Genomic DNA, 18,488 nt, shown 5'->3' with positions numbered 1-18,488 from the left:
CTGTATAAACATGTCTGACACAGAGGAAAATACTTGTTCATTATGTTTAAAATCCATGGTGGAGCCCCATAGGAGAATGTGTACTAAATGTATTGATTTCACCTTAAACAGTAAAAATCAGTCATTACTGGAGGTAAGGGTCATACCCTTCCTCAGGACAGGGCCAAATCAAGGGCCAAACAGTCTAATTTTCGTGCCTTTCGAAATTTCAAGGCGGGTGCAGCATCAACTCCCTCTACCTCAAAACAAGAGGGAACTTTTGCTCAATCTAAGCAGGCCTGGAAACCTAACCAGTCCTGGAACAAGGGCAAGCAGGCCAGAAAGCCTGCTGCTGCCTCCAAGACAGCATGAAGGAGCGCCCCCCTATCCGATAACGGATCTAGTAGGGGGCAGACTCTCTCTCTTCGCCCAGGCGTGGGCAAGAGATGTTCAGGATCCCTGGGCGTTGGAGATCATATCTCAGGGATATCTTCTGGACTTCAAAGCTTCTCCCCCACAAGGGAGATTTCACCTTTCAAGATTATCTGCAGACCAGATAAAGAAAGAGGCATTCCTAAACTGCGTGCAAGACCTCCTTGTAATGGGAGTGATATATCCAGTTCCGCCGACGGAACAAGGACAAGGATTTTATTCAAATCTGTTTGTGGTTCCCAAAAAAGAGGGAACCTTCAGACCAATTTTGGATTTAAAGATCCTAAACAAATTCCTCAGAGTTCCATCATTCAAGATGGAAACTATTCGAACCATCCTACCCGTGATCCAAGAGGGTCAGTACATGACCACAGTAGACTTAAAGGATGCCTAGCTTCACATTCCGATTCACAAGAATCATCATCGATTCCTGAGGTTTGCCTTTCTAGACAGGCATTACCAGTTTGTAGCTCTCCCATTCGGGTTGGCTACAGCCCCAAGAATTTTTACAAAGGTTCTGGGCTCACTTCTGGCGGTTCTAAGACCGTGAGGCATAGCGGTGGCTCCTTACCTGGACGACATCCTGATACAGGCGTCCAGCTTTCAAATTGCCAAGTCTCATACAGAGATAGTTCTGGCATTTCTGAGGTCGCATGGGTGGAAAGTGAACTAAGAAAAGAGTTCTCTATTTCCTCTCACATGGGTTCCCTTCCTAGGGACTCTGATAGATTCTATAGAAATGAAAATGTACCTGACGGAGTCCAGGTTATCAAAACGTCTAAATGCTTGCCATGTTCTTCACTCAATTCCGCGCCCCACGATGGCTCAGTGCATGGAAGTAATCGGCTTAATGGTAGCGGCGATGGACATAGTACCATTTGCGTGCCTGCATCTCAGACCGCTGCGATTATGCATGCTCAGTCAGTGGAATGGGGATTACACAGATTTGTCCCCTCTACTAAATCTGGACCAGGAAACCAGAGCTTCTCTTCTCTGGTGGTTATCTCGGGTCCATCTGTCCAAAGGTATGACCTTTCGCAGGCCAGATTGGACCATTGTAACAACAGACGCCAGCCTTCTAGGTTGGGGTGCAGTCTGGAACTCCCTGAAGGCTCAGGGTTCATGGACCCAGGAGGAGAAACTCCTCCCAATAAATATTCTGGAGTTAAGAGCAATATTCAATGCTCTTCTAGCTTGGCCTCAGTTAGCAAAACAACATCACGACTGTGGCTTACATCAACCATCAAGGGGGGACCAGGAGTTCCCTAGCGATGTCAGAAGTCTCCAGGATAATTCGCTGGGCAGAGACTCACTCTTGCCACCTGTCAGCGATCCATATCCCAGGGGTAGAGAACTGGGAGGCGGATTTTCTAAGTCGTCAGACTTTTCATCCGGGGGAGTGGGAACTCCATCCGGAGGTGTTTGCTCAATTGGTGCTCCGTTGGGGCAAACCAGAACTGGATCTCATGGCATCTCGCCAGAACGCCAAGCTTCCTTGTTACGGATCCAGGTCCAGGGACCCAGAAGCGGCACTAATAGACGCTCTAGCAGCGCCCTGGTTCTTCAACCTGGCTTATGTGTTTCCACCGTTTCCTCTGCTCCCTCGTCTGATTGCCAAGATCAAACAGGAGAGAGCATCAGTGATATTGATAGCGCCTGCGTGGCCACGCAGGACCTGGTATGCAGACCTAGTGGACATGTCATCCTTTCCACCATGGACTCTGCCTCTGAGACAAGACCTTCTAATACAAGGTCCTTTCAATCATCCGAATCTACTTTCTCTGAGACTGACTGCATGGAGATTGAACGCTTGATTCTATCAAAGCGTGGCTTCTCCGAGTCAGTAATTGATACCCTAATACAGGCACGAAAGCCTGTCACCAGGAAAATTTACCACAAGATATGGCGTAAATATCTTCATTGGTGTGAATCCAAGAATTACTTATGGAGTAGGGTTAGGATTCCTAGAATATTGTCCTTCCTCCAAGAGGGTTTGGATAAAGGATTATCAGCTAGTTCTTTAAAAGGGCAGATTTCTGCTCTGTCTATTCTTTTACACAAGCGTCTGGCAGAAGTTCCAGACGTTCAAGCATTTTGTCAGGCTTTAGTTAGAATTAAGCCTGTGTTTAAACCTGTTGCTCCCCCATGGAGCTTAAACTTGGTTCTTAAAGTTCTTCAAGGGGTTTCCGTTTGAACCCCTTCATTCTATTGATATCAAACTTCTATCATGGAAAGTTCTTTTTCTGATGGCTATTTCCTCGGCTCGAAGAGTCTCAGAGTTATCTGCCTTACATTGTGATTCTCCTTATCTGATCTTTCATTCAGATAAAGTAGTTCTGCGTACAAAACCTGGGTTTTTACCCAAGGTGGTTTCTAACAAGAATATCAATCAGGAGATTGTTGTTCCGTCATTATGCCCTAATCCTTCTTCAAAGAAGGAACGCCTTTTGCATAATCTAGATGTAGTCCGTGCATTGAAGTTTTACTTGCAGGCTACTAAAGATTTTCGTCAAACATCTAACCTGTTTGTTGTTTACTCTGGATAGAGGAGAGGTCAAAAGACCTCGGCAACCTCTCTTTCCTTTTGGCTTCGGAGTATAATCCGTTTAGCGTATGAGACTGCTGGACAGCAGCCCCCTGAATGAATTACAGCTCATTCTACTAGAGCTGTGGCTTCCACCTGGGCCTTTAAAAATGAGGCCTCTGTTGAACAGATTTGCAAGGCTGCGACTTGGTCTTCGCTTCATACCTTTTCAAAATTTTACAAATTTGATACTTTTGCTTCTTCGGAGGCTGTTTTTGGGAGAAAGGTTCTACAGGCAGTGGTTCCTTCCGTTTAAGTTTTTGCCTTGTCCCTCCCATCATCCGTGTACTTTAGCTTTGGTATTGGTATCCCACAAGTAATGGATGATCCGTGGACTGGATACACTTAACAAGAGAAAACATAATTTATGCTTACCTGATAAATTTATTTCTCTTGTAGTGTATCCAGTCCACGGCCCGCCCTGTCCTTTTAAGGCAGGTCGAAATTTTAATTAAACTTCAGTCACCACTGCACCCTATAGTTTCTCCTTTCTCGATTTGTTTCGGTTGAATGACTGGATATGACAGTGAGGGGAGGAGCTATATAGCAGCTCTGCTGTGGGTGATCCTCTTGCAACGTCCTGTTGGGGAGGAGAATATCCCACAAGTAATGGATGATCCGTGGACTGGATACACTACAAGAGAAATACATTTATCAGGTAAGCATAAATTATGTTTTTAGCATTTATATTTATTTTACAGGCAACTTTGTATTTATTTTAACTAGGTACAATAGCTATTAAATAGTTATTAACTATTTAATAGCTACCTAGTTACAATAACTACAAAATTACCTGTAAAATAAAACCTAACCTAAGTTACAAATACACCTAACACTACACTATCATTAAATTAATTAAAAAAATTAACTACAATTACCTAAAATTAAATACAATTAAATAAACTAAACTATAGTACAAAAACAAACAAACACTAAATTACAGAAAATAAAAAAATTACAAGAAGCTCCCTAATAAAATAAAAAAGCCCCCCAAAATAATAAAATGCCCTACCCTATACTAAATTACAAAGTAATCAGCTCTTTTACCAGCCCTTAAAAGGGCTTTTTGCGGGGCATTGCCCCAAAGTAATCAGCTCTTTTACCTGTAAAAAAAGTACAACCCCCCAACATTACAACCCACCACCCACACACCCCTACTCTAAAATCCACCCAATCCCCCCTTAAAAAAACCTAACACTAACCCCCTGAAGATCACAATACCTTGAGACGTGTTCACCCAGCCGGGCCGAATTCTTCATCCAAGCGGGGCAGAAGAGGTCCTCCATCCGGCCGAAGTCTTCATCCAAGCGGAGTCTTCTATATTCAATCATCCAGAGTGGAGCGGAGCCATCTTCCATCCAGCCGACGCGGAGCCATCTTCCTCCAACGACGTCCTAACACCGAATGCCTGGTCCTTTAAATGACGTCATCCAAGATGGCGTCCCTCGAATTCCGATTGGCTGATAGGATTCTATCAGCCAATCGGAATTAAGATAGGAAAAATCTGATTGGTTGATTTAATCAGCCAATCGGATTGAAGTTCAATCCGATTGGCTGATTGGATCAGCCAATAGAATTGACCTCGCATTCTATTGGCTCATCCAATCAGATTGAAGTTGGCTGATTATATCAGCCAATTGGATTTTTCCTACCTTAATTCCGATTGGCTGATAGAATTCTATCAGCCAATCGGAATTTGAGGGATGCTATCTTGGATGACGTCATTTAAAGGACATTCAGTGTTAGGACGTCGTTGGAAGAAGATGGCTCCACATCGGCTGGATGGAAGATGGCTCCGCTCCGCTCCAGATGATTGAAGATAGAAGACGCCGCTTGGATGAAGACTTCGGCCGGATGGAGGACCTCTTCGGCCCAGCTGGGTGAACACGGCTCAAGGTAGGGTGATCTTCAGGGGGTTAGTGTTAGGTTTTTTTAAGGGGGGGTTTGGGTGGGTTTTAGAGTAGGGGTGTGTGGGTGGTGGGTTGTAATGTTGGGGGGGGTTGTAGTTTTTTTTACAGGTAAAAGAGCTGATTACTTTGGGGCAATCCCCCAGCAAAAAGCCCTTTTTAGGGCTGGTAAAAGAGCTGATTACTTTGTAATTTAGTATAGGGTAGGGCATTTTATTATTTTGGGGGGCTTTTTATTTTATTAGGGGGCTTAGATTAGGTGTAATTAGTTTAAACATCTTGTAATTTTTTTATTTTCTGTAATTTAGTGTTTGTTTGTTTGTTTTTTGTACTATAGTTTAGTTTATTTAATTGTATTTAATTTTAGGTAATTGTAGTTAATTTTTTAAATTAATTTAATGATAGTGTAGTGTTAGGTATATTTGTAACTTAGGTTAGGATTTATTTTACAGGTAATTTTGTAATTATTTTAACTAGGTAGCTATTAAATAGTTATTAACTATTTAATTGCTATTGTACCTAGTTAAAATAAATACAAAGTTGCCTGTAAAATAAAAATAAATCCTAAAATAGCTACAATATAATTATTAGTTATAATGTAGCTATCATAGGGTTTATTTTACAGGTATTTAGTTTTAAATAGGAATAATTTAGTTAATAATTGTAATATGTATTTAGATTTATTTAAATAATATTTAAGTTAGGGGGTGTTAGTGTTAGACTTAGGTTTAGGTGTTAATAAGTTTAATATAGGTGGCGGCGGGGTCCGGGAGCGGCGGATTAGGGGTTAAAAATTTTATTTAGTTGCGGCGGGGTCCGGGAGCGGCGGTTTAGGGGTTAAACAATTTATTTAGTTGCAGCGGGGTCCGGGATCGGCAGGATAGGGGTTAATAACTTTAATATAGGTGGCGGCGGTATAGGGGCAGCAGATTAGGGGTTAATAGGTATAATGTAGGTGGTGGCGGGGTCCAGGAGCGGCGGTTTAGAGGTTAATATATTTATTATAGTTGCGGAGGTGTCCAGGAGCGGCGGTTTAGGGGGTAATAACTTTATTTAGGTGGCGGCGGTGTAGGGGGGGCAGATTAGGGGTGTTTAGACTCGGGGTGCATGTTAGGGTGTTAGGTGCAGACATCTCCCATAGAAATCAATGGGATATCGGGCAGCAGCGAACATGAGCTTTCGCTGCTGTCAGACTCCCATTGATTCCTATGGGATCCGCCGCCTCCAGGGCGGCGGATTGAAAACCAGGTACGCTGGGCCGGAATAGTGCAGAGCGTACCTGCTAGTTATTTGATAACTACCAAAAGTAGTCAGATTGTGCCAAACATCGGCACATCTGTAGTGACGTAAGAATCGATCTGTGTCGGACTGAGACCGGCGGATCGTAGCTTACATCACTATATTCTACTTTTGCCGGTCTCTAGCCTTTGATAACTATGGCGAATCAGCCTCACCACAAATCCGCTGCGGAATTCTAGCGTATTTGCGGTTGACGGCTTCATAACTAAAGGCCAATGTGTTAACCTTTTCTTTTGCTGCTGTTTCTGAAAGTGAATTAGTAAACTACATTACTACAACTTCCAGTAGGCTTTACAACTCCCAGCATGCCGTGCTTCTTCCTCTAAATCTAAAAGGAAGCTTGAAATTAAGGAGGATTAAAAGAAAAACATTCATATGTCTGTTTTTTTCCTGCAGTTTGTACTCCAGATTGATACTCATGGTCAGGAAGTATTCTATCCCTAACTCAGCAGCTACAAAGAAGTTTTCCTTCAATCCTGTAGAAAAGTTTATGAAATGATTTATCTACAAAACTTGCCATAGACCTTATTAGGAATTTTCTGTAGAAAATCAATAGATAAATGTCTATTAAAGGTTGACATCAACTGACAAAATAAAATCTGCAGAACAGTTTTGTTTTATTTCTATAATAAAGAGACAAATGCTATATCCATTTTCTAAAACAATTTTAAAGGGACATTAAACACTTGGATATGGTATTATAAAATGATAAATTGTGCATATATATTTTTATATATATATATATATATATATATATATATATATATATATATATATATATGTCTGCAGTAGTCTTTATTTATTTTGTCCCCTTTTCCTGTAATTCCATATTGTAATTGTGAGCTTTTCAGTTCCTGTTAGAAATGGAAGTGCAGAACACTGTTATATTCCACACAGCCATTGGCTGCACACTCTAGTGCCCTTTTTATAACTGCCCCTAATTGGCCACAAAAGAGGAGGTAACCTAAGTTACAAAATGACTTATAGACACTTTACACTTATTTTGTAAATATTTGAACAGCTAATGAAACTTAAAAAAAATACATCTACATGTTATTTTCATACTAACCTTTTCTTTGAATACATAATTATATCTAGTATTTAGTGCTTAATGTCCCTTTAATTTCTTAATTGTTATGCTGTTCAAGATCACTTATTTCAATCAAATTTAGATATTGGATTATAGAAGTCAATTCTGCTTCTTACCTGCCACATGTATATAATATAATTATACTTGTTATTGATGAGGTATTTGTAGAGAATCAGGTAACAGTCACCACCGTAGAAATGACCAAGCCATCCCTTCTCTACTGGGACAAGTTCCAAGTCTTCTATTCTCCAGACCTGTACATAAATAGTATTAAATCATACCAAATTATATATAAGGACAAATTATGAAAAAGTATAGAAATATTGCATATGGTAAAAAAATAGTATTATCCATCCAGTCCGTCTATTTACCTATTTTCATTGTAGGAACATTGTTACCTCAATGAAAACTGATTAAGAAAAATTCTGGCAGTATTCCAAAACATTTTTAGCATTCCATCTGATTGGTTTGTAAAATATTTACAATAGTTGCAAGATTTTGTAATCACTCAGCCTGGTTACAGAATAAATTATCAAACTGAATGTATCTGATTAATGTATTTCCTCTGAAAAAGAGATTCTGAATTTCTGGCCTATTTGTAATGTAAGATGTCCTGATTTGGACAGTTCTCTCTTACAGCAGAATGTAATTTAGCAAGATAAATAGTTGCATTTAATTGAAATATTTTATTCTGTATAATCCAGTTCATATAACAGCTGTAAAGTTTTTATTATAAATATAGGGACATTGGTTTAAAAAAAAAAAAAAAATGTTGAAATTAATGTGTTCACTTGAGTGCAATCAAATTTAATGCGCGTCGGGTTAGACTTAAAACCTGGTGTAAAGGGTTGGGGCTCAAAATAAATTATACAGTTGCACTCATATAGACACCATCTAATACAAAGTATTCCTATATATATATAAAAAATATTATTCAAAAGAAAAAGGACCGAGACTAAAAATCGTTTCAGTCAAAGAAAGGACCAAAAGGCTGCACAGAGTTTTACAATGTTTTATTGCTACAACTAGACTTGGCTAAAGCAGGTCTATCCACCACCCATATTTCATATAATCACCATATATGCTGAAATAAAATACATAAATAGGCAAAGTAAAACAATTACGTCGAAAATGTATCACAAAAGTCTAACCACTAATACTGTAATATGCTCCTAGGAAAAAACTAAACACTATCCCTTATATAATACAACAACCAGCTGGCTGTCTAATCAGGCAATAAGAGGTGTATAAAGTCCAAAGCTGCATATGTTATTAGCAGAGATAGCTGTGGGGCCACAGAAATTGAGAAACCGGATTTCTATGTTCTCCAGAGTCCTTGATATAACTTGTGAACCAGGCTCTCAAGTGTTAAAAAACACGCTCTGGTATGTGTGCTTCATTCACCACTGGACAGGATATTCAATACATTATTATTCTGCGGGTGTACAGCGTGGGTGAGTAGGATGAGGCCCCTACGCCAGCCCTTTGTGGGAGGGGTGAAGCGCATCATGTCTGACGAATAGATGATAATGATGTAACCGCTACGCCTACACAGGCTGGGTATGCAATTACGCTGAATTGGACAAATGGGGGCAAGTGAAGATGCCAACCAACCGACTCACCCACGCTGTACACCCGCAGAATAAGTTTGTTGATACGAGACTGTATCTAATTATCACAACACACATACGCCTAGATTTAGAGTTTTGTCGGTAAAGACCCACGTAGCTAACGTAGCTTTTTTTCCTACCGCTGCTCCCAAACAACGCTGGTATTTAGAGTTGTCTGAAGGGCTGCGTTAGGCTCCAAAAAGGGTGCGTTGAGCCGAATTTACCGCTACTTCAACCCTCAATACCAGCGTTGCTTACAGTAGCGGTAAGCTGGCAAAACGTGCTTGTGCACGATTCCCCCATAGGAAACAATGGGGCAGTTTGGGCTGAAAAAAAACCTAACACCTGTAAAAAAGCAGCATTAAGCTCCCAACGAAGCCCCATTGTTTCCAATGGGGAAACACTTTCTAAGGCTGCACCTAACACCCTAACATGAACCCTGAGTCTAAACACCCCTAACCTTACACTTATTAACCCCTAATCTGCCGACCCCGCTATCGCTGACACCTGCATTACACTATTAACCCTTAATCTGCCGCTCCAGACACCGCTGCCACCTACATTATCCCTCTGAACCCCTAATCTGCTGCCCCCAACATCGCTGACACCTACATAATATTTATTAACCCCTAATCTGCCCCCCCAACGTCGCCGCCACCTAACTTCAAGTATTAACCCCTAATCTGCCAACCGGACCTCGCCGCTACTATAATAAATGTATTAACCCCTAAAGCTAAATCGAACCCTAACACCCCCCTAAGTTAAATATAATTTTAATCTAACAAAATAAATTAAATCTTATTAACTAAAGTATTCCTATTTAAAACGAAATACTTACCTGTAAAATAAACCCTAATATAGCTACAATATAACGAATAATTATATTGTAGCTATTTTAGGATTTATATTTATTTTACAGGCAACTTTGTATTTATTTTAACTAGGTACAATAGCTATTAAATAGTTATTTACTATTTGATAGCTACCTAGTTAAAATAATTACAAAATTACCTGTAAAATAAATCCTAACCTAAGATACAATTAAACCTAACATTACACTATCAATAAATTAATTAAATAAATTACCTACAATTACATACAATTAAATAAACTAAACTAAATTACAAAAAAACAAAACACTAAATTACAAAAAATAAAAAAAGATTACAAGAATATTAGGCTAATTACACCTACTCTAAGCCCCCTAATAAAATAAAAAAAGCCCCCCAAAATAATAAAGGTCCCTACCCTATTCTAAATTAAAAAGTAATCAGCTCTTTTACCAGCCCTTAAAAGGGCTTTTTGCGGGGCATGCCCCAAAGTAATCAGCTCTTTTGCCTGTAAAAAAAAAAATTCAACCCCCCCCAACATTAAAACCCACCACCCACATACCCCTTCTCTAAACCACCCAAACCCCCCTTAAATAAACCTAACACTACCCCCCTGAAGATCTCCCTACCTTGAGTCGTCTTCACCCAGCCGGGCCGAAGTCTTCATCCGATGGGGCAGAAGAGGACATCCAGACTGGCAGAAGTCTTCATCCTATCCGGGCAGAAGAGGACATCCAGACTGGCAGACATCTTCATCCAAGTGGCATCTTCTATTTTCATCCATCCGGGGCAGAGCGGAGCCATCTTCTTCCCAGTCGACGCGGATCCATCCTCTTCAACCGACGCCTACTCGCCGAATGAAGGTTCCTTTAAATGACGTCATCCAAGATGGCGTCCCTCGAATTCCGATTGGCTGATAGGATTCTATCAGCCAATCGGAATTAAGGTAGAAAAAATCTGATTGGCTGATTCAATCAGCCAATCAGATTCAAGTTCAATCAGATTGGCTGATCCAATCAGCCAATCAGATTGAGCTCGCATTCTATTGGCTGATCGGAACAGCCAATAGAATGCAAGCTCAATCTGATTGGATGATTGGATCAGCCAATCAGATTTTTCCTACCTTAATTCCGATTGGCTGATAGAATCCTATCAGCCAATCGGAATTCGAGGGACGCCATCTTGGATGACGTCATTTAAAGGAACCTTCATTCGTCGAGTAGGCGTCGGTTGAAGAGGATGGATCCGCGTCGGCTGGGAAGAAGATGGCTCCGCTCCGGATGGATGAAGATAGAAGATGCCGCTTGGATGAAGATATCTGCCGGTCCGGATGTCCTCTTCTGCCCGGATAGGATGAAGACTTCTGCCAGTCTGGATGTCCTCTTCTGCCCCATCGGATGAAGACTTCGGCCCGGCTGGGTGAAGACGACTCAAGGTAGGGAGATCTTCAGGGGGGTAGTGTTAGGTTTTTTTAAGGGGGGTTTGGGTGGGTTAGAGTAGGGGTATGTGGGTGGTGGGTTTTAATGTTGGGGTGGGGTTTATTTTTTTTTACAGGCAAAAGAACTTTGGGGCATGCCCCGCAAAAAGCCCTTTTAAGGGCTAGTAAAAGAGCTGATTACTTTTTAATTTAGAATAGGGTAGGGACCTTTATTAATTTGGGGGGCTTTTTTATTTTATTAGGGGGCTTAGAGTAGGTGTAATTAGCCTACTATTCTTGTAATCTCTTTTTTTTTTGGTATTTAGTTTAGTTTATTTAATTGTATGTAATTGTAGGTAATTTATTTAATTTATTGATAGTGTAGTGTTAGGTTTAATTGTAACTTAGGTTAGGATTTATTTTACAGGTAATTTTGTAATTATTTTAACTAGGTAGCTATTAAATAGTAAATAACTATTTAATAGCTATTGTACCTAGTTAAAATAAATACAAAGTTGCCTGTAAAATAAATATAAATCCTAAAATAGCTACAATATAATTATTCGTTATATTGTAGCTATATTAGGGTTTATTTTACAGGTAAGTATTTAGTTTTAAATAGGAATACTTTAGTTAATAAGATTTAATTTATTTCATTAGATTAAAATTATATTTAACTTAGGGGGGTGTTAGGGTTAGGGTTAGACTTAGCTTTAGGGGTTAATACATTTATTATAGTAGCGGCTAGGTCCGGTCGGCAGATTAGGGGTTAATACTTGAAGTTAGGTGGCGGCGACGTTGGGGGGGGGGCAAATTAGGGGTTAATAAATATTATGTAGGTGTCGGCGATGTTAGGGGCAGCAGATTAGGGGTTCATAGGGATAATGTAGGTGGTGGCAATGTGCGGTCGGCAGATTAGGGGTTAAAAATATTTATTATAGTGGCGGCGATGTGGGGGGACCTCGGTTTAGGGGTACATAGGTAGTTTATGGGTGTTAGTGTACTTTAGAGCACTGTAGTTAAGAGCTTTATATACCAGCGTTAGCCCATAAAGCTCTTAACTACAGCCTTTCCATGGGCGGTAGGAGTCTTGTCGGTAGAGGTGTAACGATCACTTCAGCCAAGACTCTAAATACCGGCATTAGGAAGATCCTATTGAAAAGATAGGATACGCAATTGGCGTAAGGTGATCTACGGTATGGAAAAGTCGCAGCTTGTAAGTGAGCGGTACACCTTTACCTGGTCGACTCTAAATACCAGCGGGCGGCCAAAAGCAGCGTTAGGAGCCCTTAACGCTGCTTTTGACGGCTAACGCAGAACTCTTAATCTAGGCGATTATGTTTAAAGATACTAAGTGGACACCCCTTGAAGTTATAACGAGTTGTACCAGTGTTATGTTACAAGTTAATGCGTGCAGCGCAATCAAGCTGTCTTTTTTACTGTACCATATAAAGAGTTCTATGGTTCACAAGTTATATCAAGGACTCTGGAGAACATAGAAATTCGGTTTCTCAATTTCTGGGGCCCCACAGCTATCTCTGCTAATGACATATGCAGTTTTGGACTTGATACACCTCTTATTGCCTTAGAACGCATCAGAACTTTTGTGTAGCACCTCAATTTTATTTTTATCTTTTTGATATATATATATATATCTAAATAATAATTACATATTTTAGTAATGTGTTTCACTGTGTATTTACTGTAAATATTTAATATTCCAATGTTCTTTTGCATACAGCATAATGTTATTTTTATTGTAAATACATATATATATATATATATATATATATATATACATATATATGTATATATCACATAATATTATATATATACCTATATATATTTTACATTATCAGATATATAAAAATTATATAGTTAATAATAAAAAATTTATTTCTTTCTGTGTGAAGAAAATTGGAATGTAAAATATGCGTAACACTCTTCAGGTTTCACACTGTAGCTACAACACGGTGTCAGATTAGCGCACATGAAAACTTAATTATCTGAAGGTGCGTTATTGAAATATTGCATATAAAATATTTAAAAAATATTAATAAGAATTAAAACTTAATATAGATACTGTAAACAATTCTAAATATTCCAAAGAATATAAGTACAAAAAATAATTAACTCGGTTGTGATATCTGAAGTTTTAAGCAAAAATGTTTCTTCTAGTGAAGTTTACAATTGAGTGGGAGCATTAAATAGAGCACCACTTGTAATCTAGCCCTATGTTGGCAAAATACAAGATTAATTCTGTTGTGACTAAAAATAACTCAATGGGTTGCCTATAGTGATACTTGGGTGGTCATAAAACTAATAATATATTATCACCTCTACTTCTCCTGATCCATCATCCACCATCTTCTGTTGTGCAGCTATCTGAGGCTGGGCGTGCATTGTAGCTGCATCAAATTTCACTTGTTCCACTTTGGCTGCAACCAAATAGGAACAATAATTGGTATCATAATTAAATTAAATTAGCATGAAATGGATTGAGGAGCACAGAACTAAACCCCATTGTATAGGTGAGTAAAAGACTCCTCTTCTGGACATTGGTCATCTTTTTCAATCTGTCCCTCAGATAGAATGGACCAAGACCCCGGCCCAGGGGTGACAAACTCTTTAGAGCGAGTGTGCACTGATTGAAAATGCTCATCTAAAAATGTTCAAGTGTTGTTGGTAGATTTCTTTTATTAAACTTAAAGGGGCAGGAAACCTAAACAATAATGTTATATAATTCTGCACATAGTGCAGAATTATATAACATTAATTTAGTGTCAACTTTATACTTCAAAGTATTTGAAAGATGTTTATTGCCAAAGTAGAAATTTGTAGAACGCCGCCCCTGGCTCTACTGAGTGGGGCTGGTCTTTTCAGAAGCGCATAGCGGCACTCTGTCAAGTCACAAGCGGCCCGATTGCGCCATTAAACTCAATGTAGCTCGCTCCCGCTACCAGACCAGGGCGGGTGCAAGCTACAGTGAGTTTAATGGCGATCGGGCCGGCTGTGAGTAGACAGCGTGCCGCGATGCGCTTCTGATAAGACCAGACCTGCTCAGTAGAGCCAGGGAGCGGCGTTCTACAAATTTCTACTTTGGCATTAGAAATCTTTCAAATACTTTGAAGTATAAAGTTGCCACTAAATTAATGTTATATAGTTCTGCACTATGTGCAGAATTATATAACATTATTGTTTAGGTTTACTGCCCCCTTTAAAGGGACAGTAAACAATAAAACCAAAGAGTATGATGGTAATCCAGAAGCTTAGTGCCAGTGTTCTATTAGAAGAATGAACACCTCAGACTAGAGAACGGAAGTGACGTTCTGTCAGCTGTCTGAGAAGAAATACGCACCGCGCATGCGCTTACATTCCAAAGCCATTCTTCAACGGTGAACGCCAGAGCGCACTAACAGCCATCAGATTGCACACGGTTATAAAGCAGCTCTCAAGGGTTAAAAAAGTTGAATGTATTTAGCACTGCTCTCTCAGGTGTTCTCTCAAGAAAGCTACCCTGGCTGTATATTTAAAAATCAAAGTAAATATATTGAACGTGCACATCCTTGAATCACAAACGTTTGCAGATTACTTGTGTTACAATAAATATATATAAAACATTTTGGACACTTGTTACTAACATGTTTACAAACGCCTTTATATATAATAATTAAACCGGTCACAAACTTCAGCTACGTCTAATAAATATATATAAGGGCGTTTGTAATCGTGTTTGTATTTCCCAAATGCGCTGTAACAAGCATCCAATGTAATGGCTGTTAGTGTGCAGCCGTTCTCTGTTGAAGAATCTGATGGGTTGTTATGTAGTGGCTTTGGAATGTGACTACGCTGAGGAGCGCATGCACGGTATGTATTTCTTATCAGACAGCTGATGGAACGTCACTTCTGTTAGCTAGTCTGATATGTTCGCTCTTCTGATAGAACACCATCAAATTTCAGAGACGGCATCAGAACCTAAGCACAGGGAAGGGGGTAAGTAGCGCAACGATGACAGCAAATATAAATAAATATGTATATGCTTTTATACATATATTTCTTTCATGTAATTAGCAAGAGTCCATGAGCTAGTGACGTATGGGATATACATTCCTACCAGGAGGGGCAAAGTTTCCCAAACCTCAAAATGCCTATAAATACACCCCTCACCCCACCCACAATTCAGTTTTACAAACTTTGCCTCCTATGGAGGTGGTGAAGTAAGTTTGTGCTAGATTCTACGTTGATATGCGCTCCGCAGCAAGTTGGAGCCCGGTTTTCCTCTCAGCGTGCAGTGAATGTCAGAGGGATGTGAGGAGAGTATTGCCTATTTGAATGCAGTGATCTCCTTCTACGGGGTCTATTTCATAGGTTCTCTGTTATTGGTCGTAGAGATTCATCTCTTACCTCCCTTTTCAGATCGACGATATACTCTTATTTATATACCATTACCTCTGCTGATTTTCGTTTCAGTACTGGTTTGGCTTTCTACAAACATGTAGATGAGTGTCCTGGGGTAAGTAAATTTTATTTTCTGTGACACTCTAAGCTATGGTTGGGCACTTTATTTATAAAGTTCTAAATATATGTATTCAAACATTTATTTGCCTTGACTCAGAATGTTCAACATTCCTTATTTTCAGACAGTCAGTTTCATATTTGGGATAATGCATTTGAATCAATCATTTTTTCTTACCTTAAAAATTTGACTTTTTTTCCCTGTGGGCTGTTAGGCTCGCGGGGGCTGAAAATGCTTCATTTTATTGCGTCATTCTTGGCGCGGACTTTTTTGGCGCAAAAAATCTTTTCTGTTTCCGGCGTCATACGTGTCGCCGGAAGTTGCATCATTTTTTTGACGTCCTTTTGCGCCAAAAATGTCGGCGTTCCGGATGTGGCGTCATTTTTGGCGCCAAAAAGCATTTAGGCGCCAAACAATGTGGGCGTATTATTTGGCGCCAAAAAATATGGGCGTCGCTTTTGTCTCCACATTATTTCAGTCTCATTTTTTCTTTGCTTCTGGTTACTAGAAGCTTGTTTATTGGCATTTTTTTCCCATTCCTGAAACTGTCATTTAAGGAATTTGATCAATTTTGCTTTATATGTTGTTTTTTCTCTTACATATTGCAAGATGTCTCACGTTGCATCTGAGTCAGAAGATACTTCAGGAAAATCGCTGTCTAGTGCTGGAACTACCAAAGCTAAGTGTATCTGCTGTAAACTTTTGGTAGCTATTCCTCCGGCTGTTGTTTGTATTAATTGTCATGACAAACTTGTTAAAGCAGATAATATGTACTTTAGTAATGTACCATTGCCTGTTGCAGTTCCCTCAACATCTAAGGTGCAGAATGTTCCTGATAACATAAGAGATTTTGTTTCTGAATCCATCAAGAAGGCTATGTCTGTTATTTCTCCTTCTAGTAAACATAAAAAATCTTTTAAAACTTCTCTCTCTACAGATGAATTTTTAAATGAACATCATCATTCTGATTCTGATGACTCTTCTGGTTCAGAGGATTCTGTCTCAGAGATTGATGCTGATAAAACTTCATATTTATTTAAAATGGAATTTATTCGTTCTTTACTTAAAGAAGTACTAATTGCTTTAGAAATAGAGGATTCTGGTCCTCTTGATACTAATTCTAAACATTTAGATAAGGTATTTAAATCTCCTGTGGTTATTCCAGAAGTTTTTCCTGTTCCTAATGCTATTTCTGAAGTAATTTCCAGAGAATGGGATAAATTGGGTAATTCATTTACTCCTTCTAAACGTTTTAAGCAATTATATCCTGTGCCGTCTGACAGATTAGAATTTTGGGACAAAATCCCTAAAGTCGATGGGGCTATTTCTACCCTTGCTAAACGTACTACTATTCCTACGTCAGATGGTACTTCGTTTAAAGATCCTTTAGATAGGAAAATTGAATACTTTCTAAGAAAAGCTTATCTGTGTTCAGGTAATCTTCTTAGACCTGCTATATCTTTGGCTGATGTTGCTGCAGCTTCAACTTTTTGGTTGGAGACTTTAGCACAACAAGTAAGAGATAATGATTCTCATAATATTATTATTCTTCTTCAGCATGCTAATAATTTTATCTGTGATGCCATTTTTGATGTTATCAGAGTTGATGTCAGGTTTATGTCTCTAGCTATTTTAGCTAGAAGAGCTTTATGGCTTAAAACTTGGAATGCTGATATGGCTTCTAAATCAACTCTACTTTCCATTTCTTTCCAGGGTAACAAATTATTTGGTTCTTAGTTGGATTCCATTATCTCAACTGTTACTGGTGGGAAAGGAACTTTTTTTACCACAGGATAAAAAATCTAAGGGTAAAAAACAGGGCTAATAATCGTTTTCGTTCCTTTCGTTTCAACAAAGAACAAAAGCCTGATCCTTCATCCTCAGGAGCAGTTTCAGTTTGGAAACCATCTCCAGTCTGGAATAAATCCAAGCCTTCTAGAAAGGCAAAGCCTGCTTCTAAGTCCACATGAAGGTGCGGCCCTCATTCCAGCTCAGCTGGTAGGGGGCAGGTTACGTTTTTTCAAAGAAATTTGGATCAATTCTGTTCACAATCTTTGGATTCAGAACATTGTTTTAGAAGGGTACAGAATTGGTTTCAAGATGAGACCTCCTGCAAAAAGATTTTTTCTTTCCCGTGTCCCAGTAAATCCAGTGAAAGCTCAAGCATTTCTGAATTGTGTTTCAGATCTAGAGTTGGCTGGAGTAATTATGCCAGTTCCAGTTCTGGAACAGGGGATGGGGTTTTATTCAAATCTCTTCATTGTACCAAAGAAGGAGAATTCCTTCAGACCAGTTCTGGATCTAAAAATATTGAATCGTTATGTAAGGATACCAACGTTCAAAATGGTAACTGTAAGGACTATCTTGCCTTTTGTTCAGCAAGGGCATTTTATGTCCACAATAGATTTACAGGATGCATATCTGCATATTTCGATTCATCCAGATCATTATCAGTTCCTGAGATTCTCTTTTCTGGACAAGCATTACCAGTTTGTGGCTCTGCCGTTTGGCCTAGCTACAGCTCCAAGAATTTTTACAAAGGTTCTCGGTGCCCTTCTGTCTGTAATCAGAGAACAGGGTATTGTGGTATTTCCTTATTTGGACGATATCTTGGTACTTGCTCAGTCTTTACATTTAGCAGAATCTCATACGAATCAACTTGTGTTGTTTCTTCAAGATCATGGTTGGAGGATCAATTCACCAAAAAGTTCATTGATTCCTCAGACAAGGGTAACCTTTCTGGGTTTCCAGATAGATTCAGTGTCCATGACTCTGTCTTTAACAGACAAGAGACGTCTAAAATTGATTTCAGCTTGTCGAAACC

At 39.3% G+C, this 18,488-nt stretch overlaps 1 protein-coding gene across 1 annotated transcript in view; it reads right to left on the bottom strand.

Moving 5' to 3' along the window:
- VIL1 (villin 1) overlaps positions 1-18,488 on the bottom strand; it is a 162,388-nt gene that overhangs the window by 87,835 nt on the left and 56,065 nt on the right. The window contains exons 11-12 of the mRNA XM_053689807.1: positions 13,486-13,586; positions 7,408-7,545 (exon numbers count right to left, since the gene is read on the bottom strand). Coding sequence (XP_053545782.1) covers positions 7,408-7,545; positions 13,486-13,586 — 239 coding nt within the window. The remainder of the gene's footprint in view (positions 1-7,407; positions 7,546-13,485; positions 13,587-18,488) is intronic.

This window comes from Bombina bombina, chromosome 1 (assembly GCF_027579735.1).
Source record: "Bombina bombina isolate aBomBom1 chromosome 1, aBomBom1.pri, whole genome shotgun sequence".
In the NCBI taxonomy this organism is placed as follows: Eukaryota; Metazoa; Chordata; class Amphibia; order Anura; family Bombinatoridae; genus Bombina; species Bombina bombina.
Note: the sequence above shows the minus strand (reverse complement) of the source record. Positions and strands in the feature narration are given on the sequence as shown.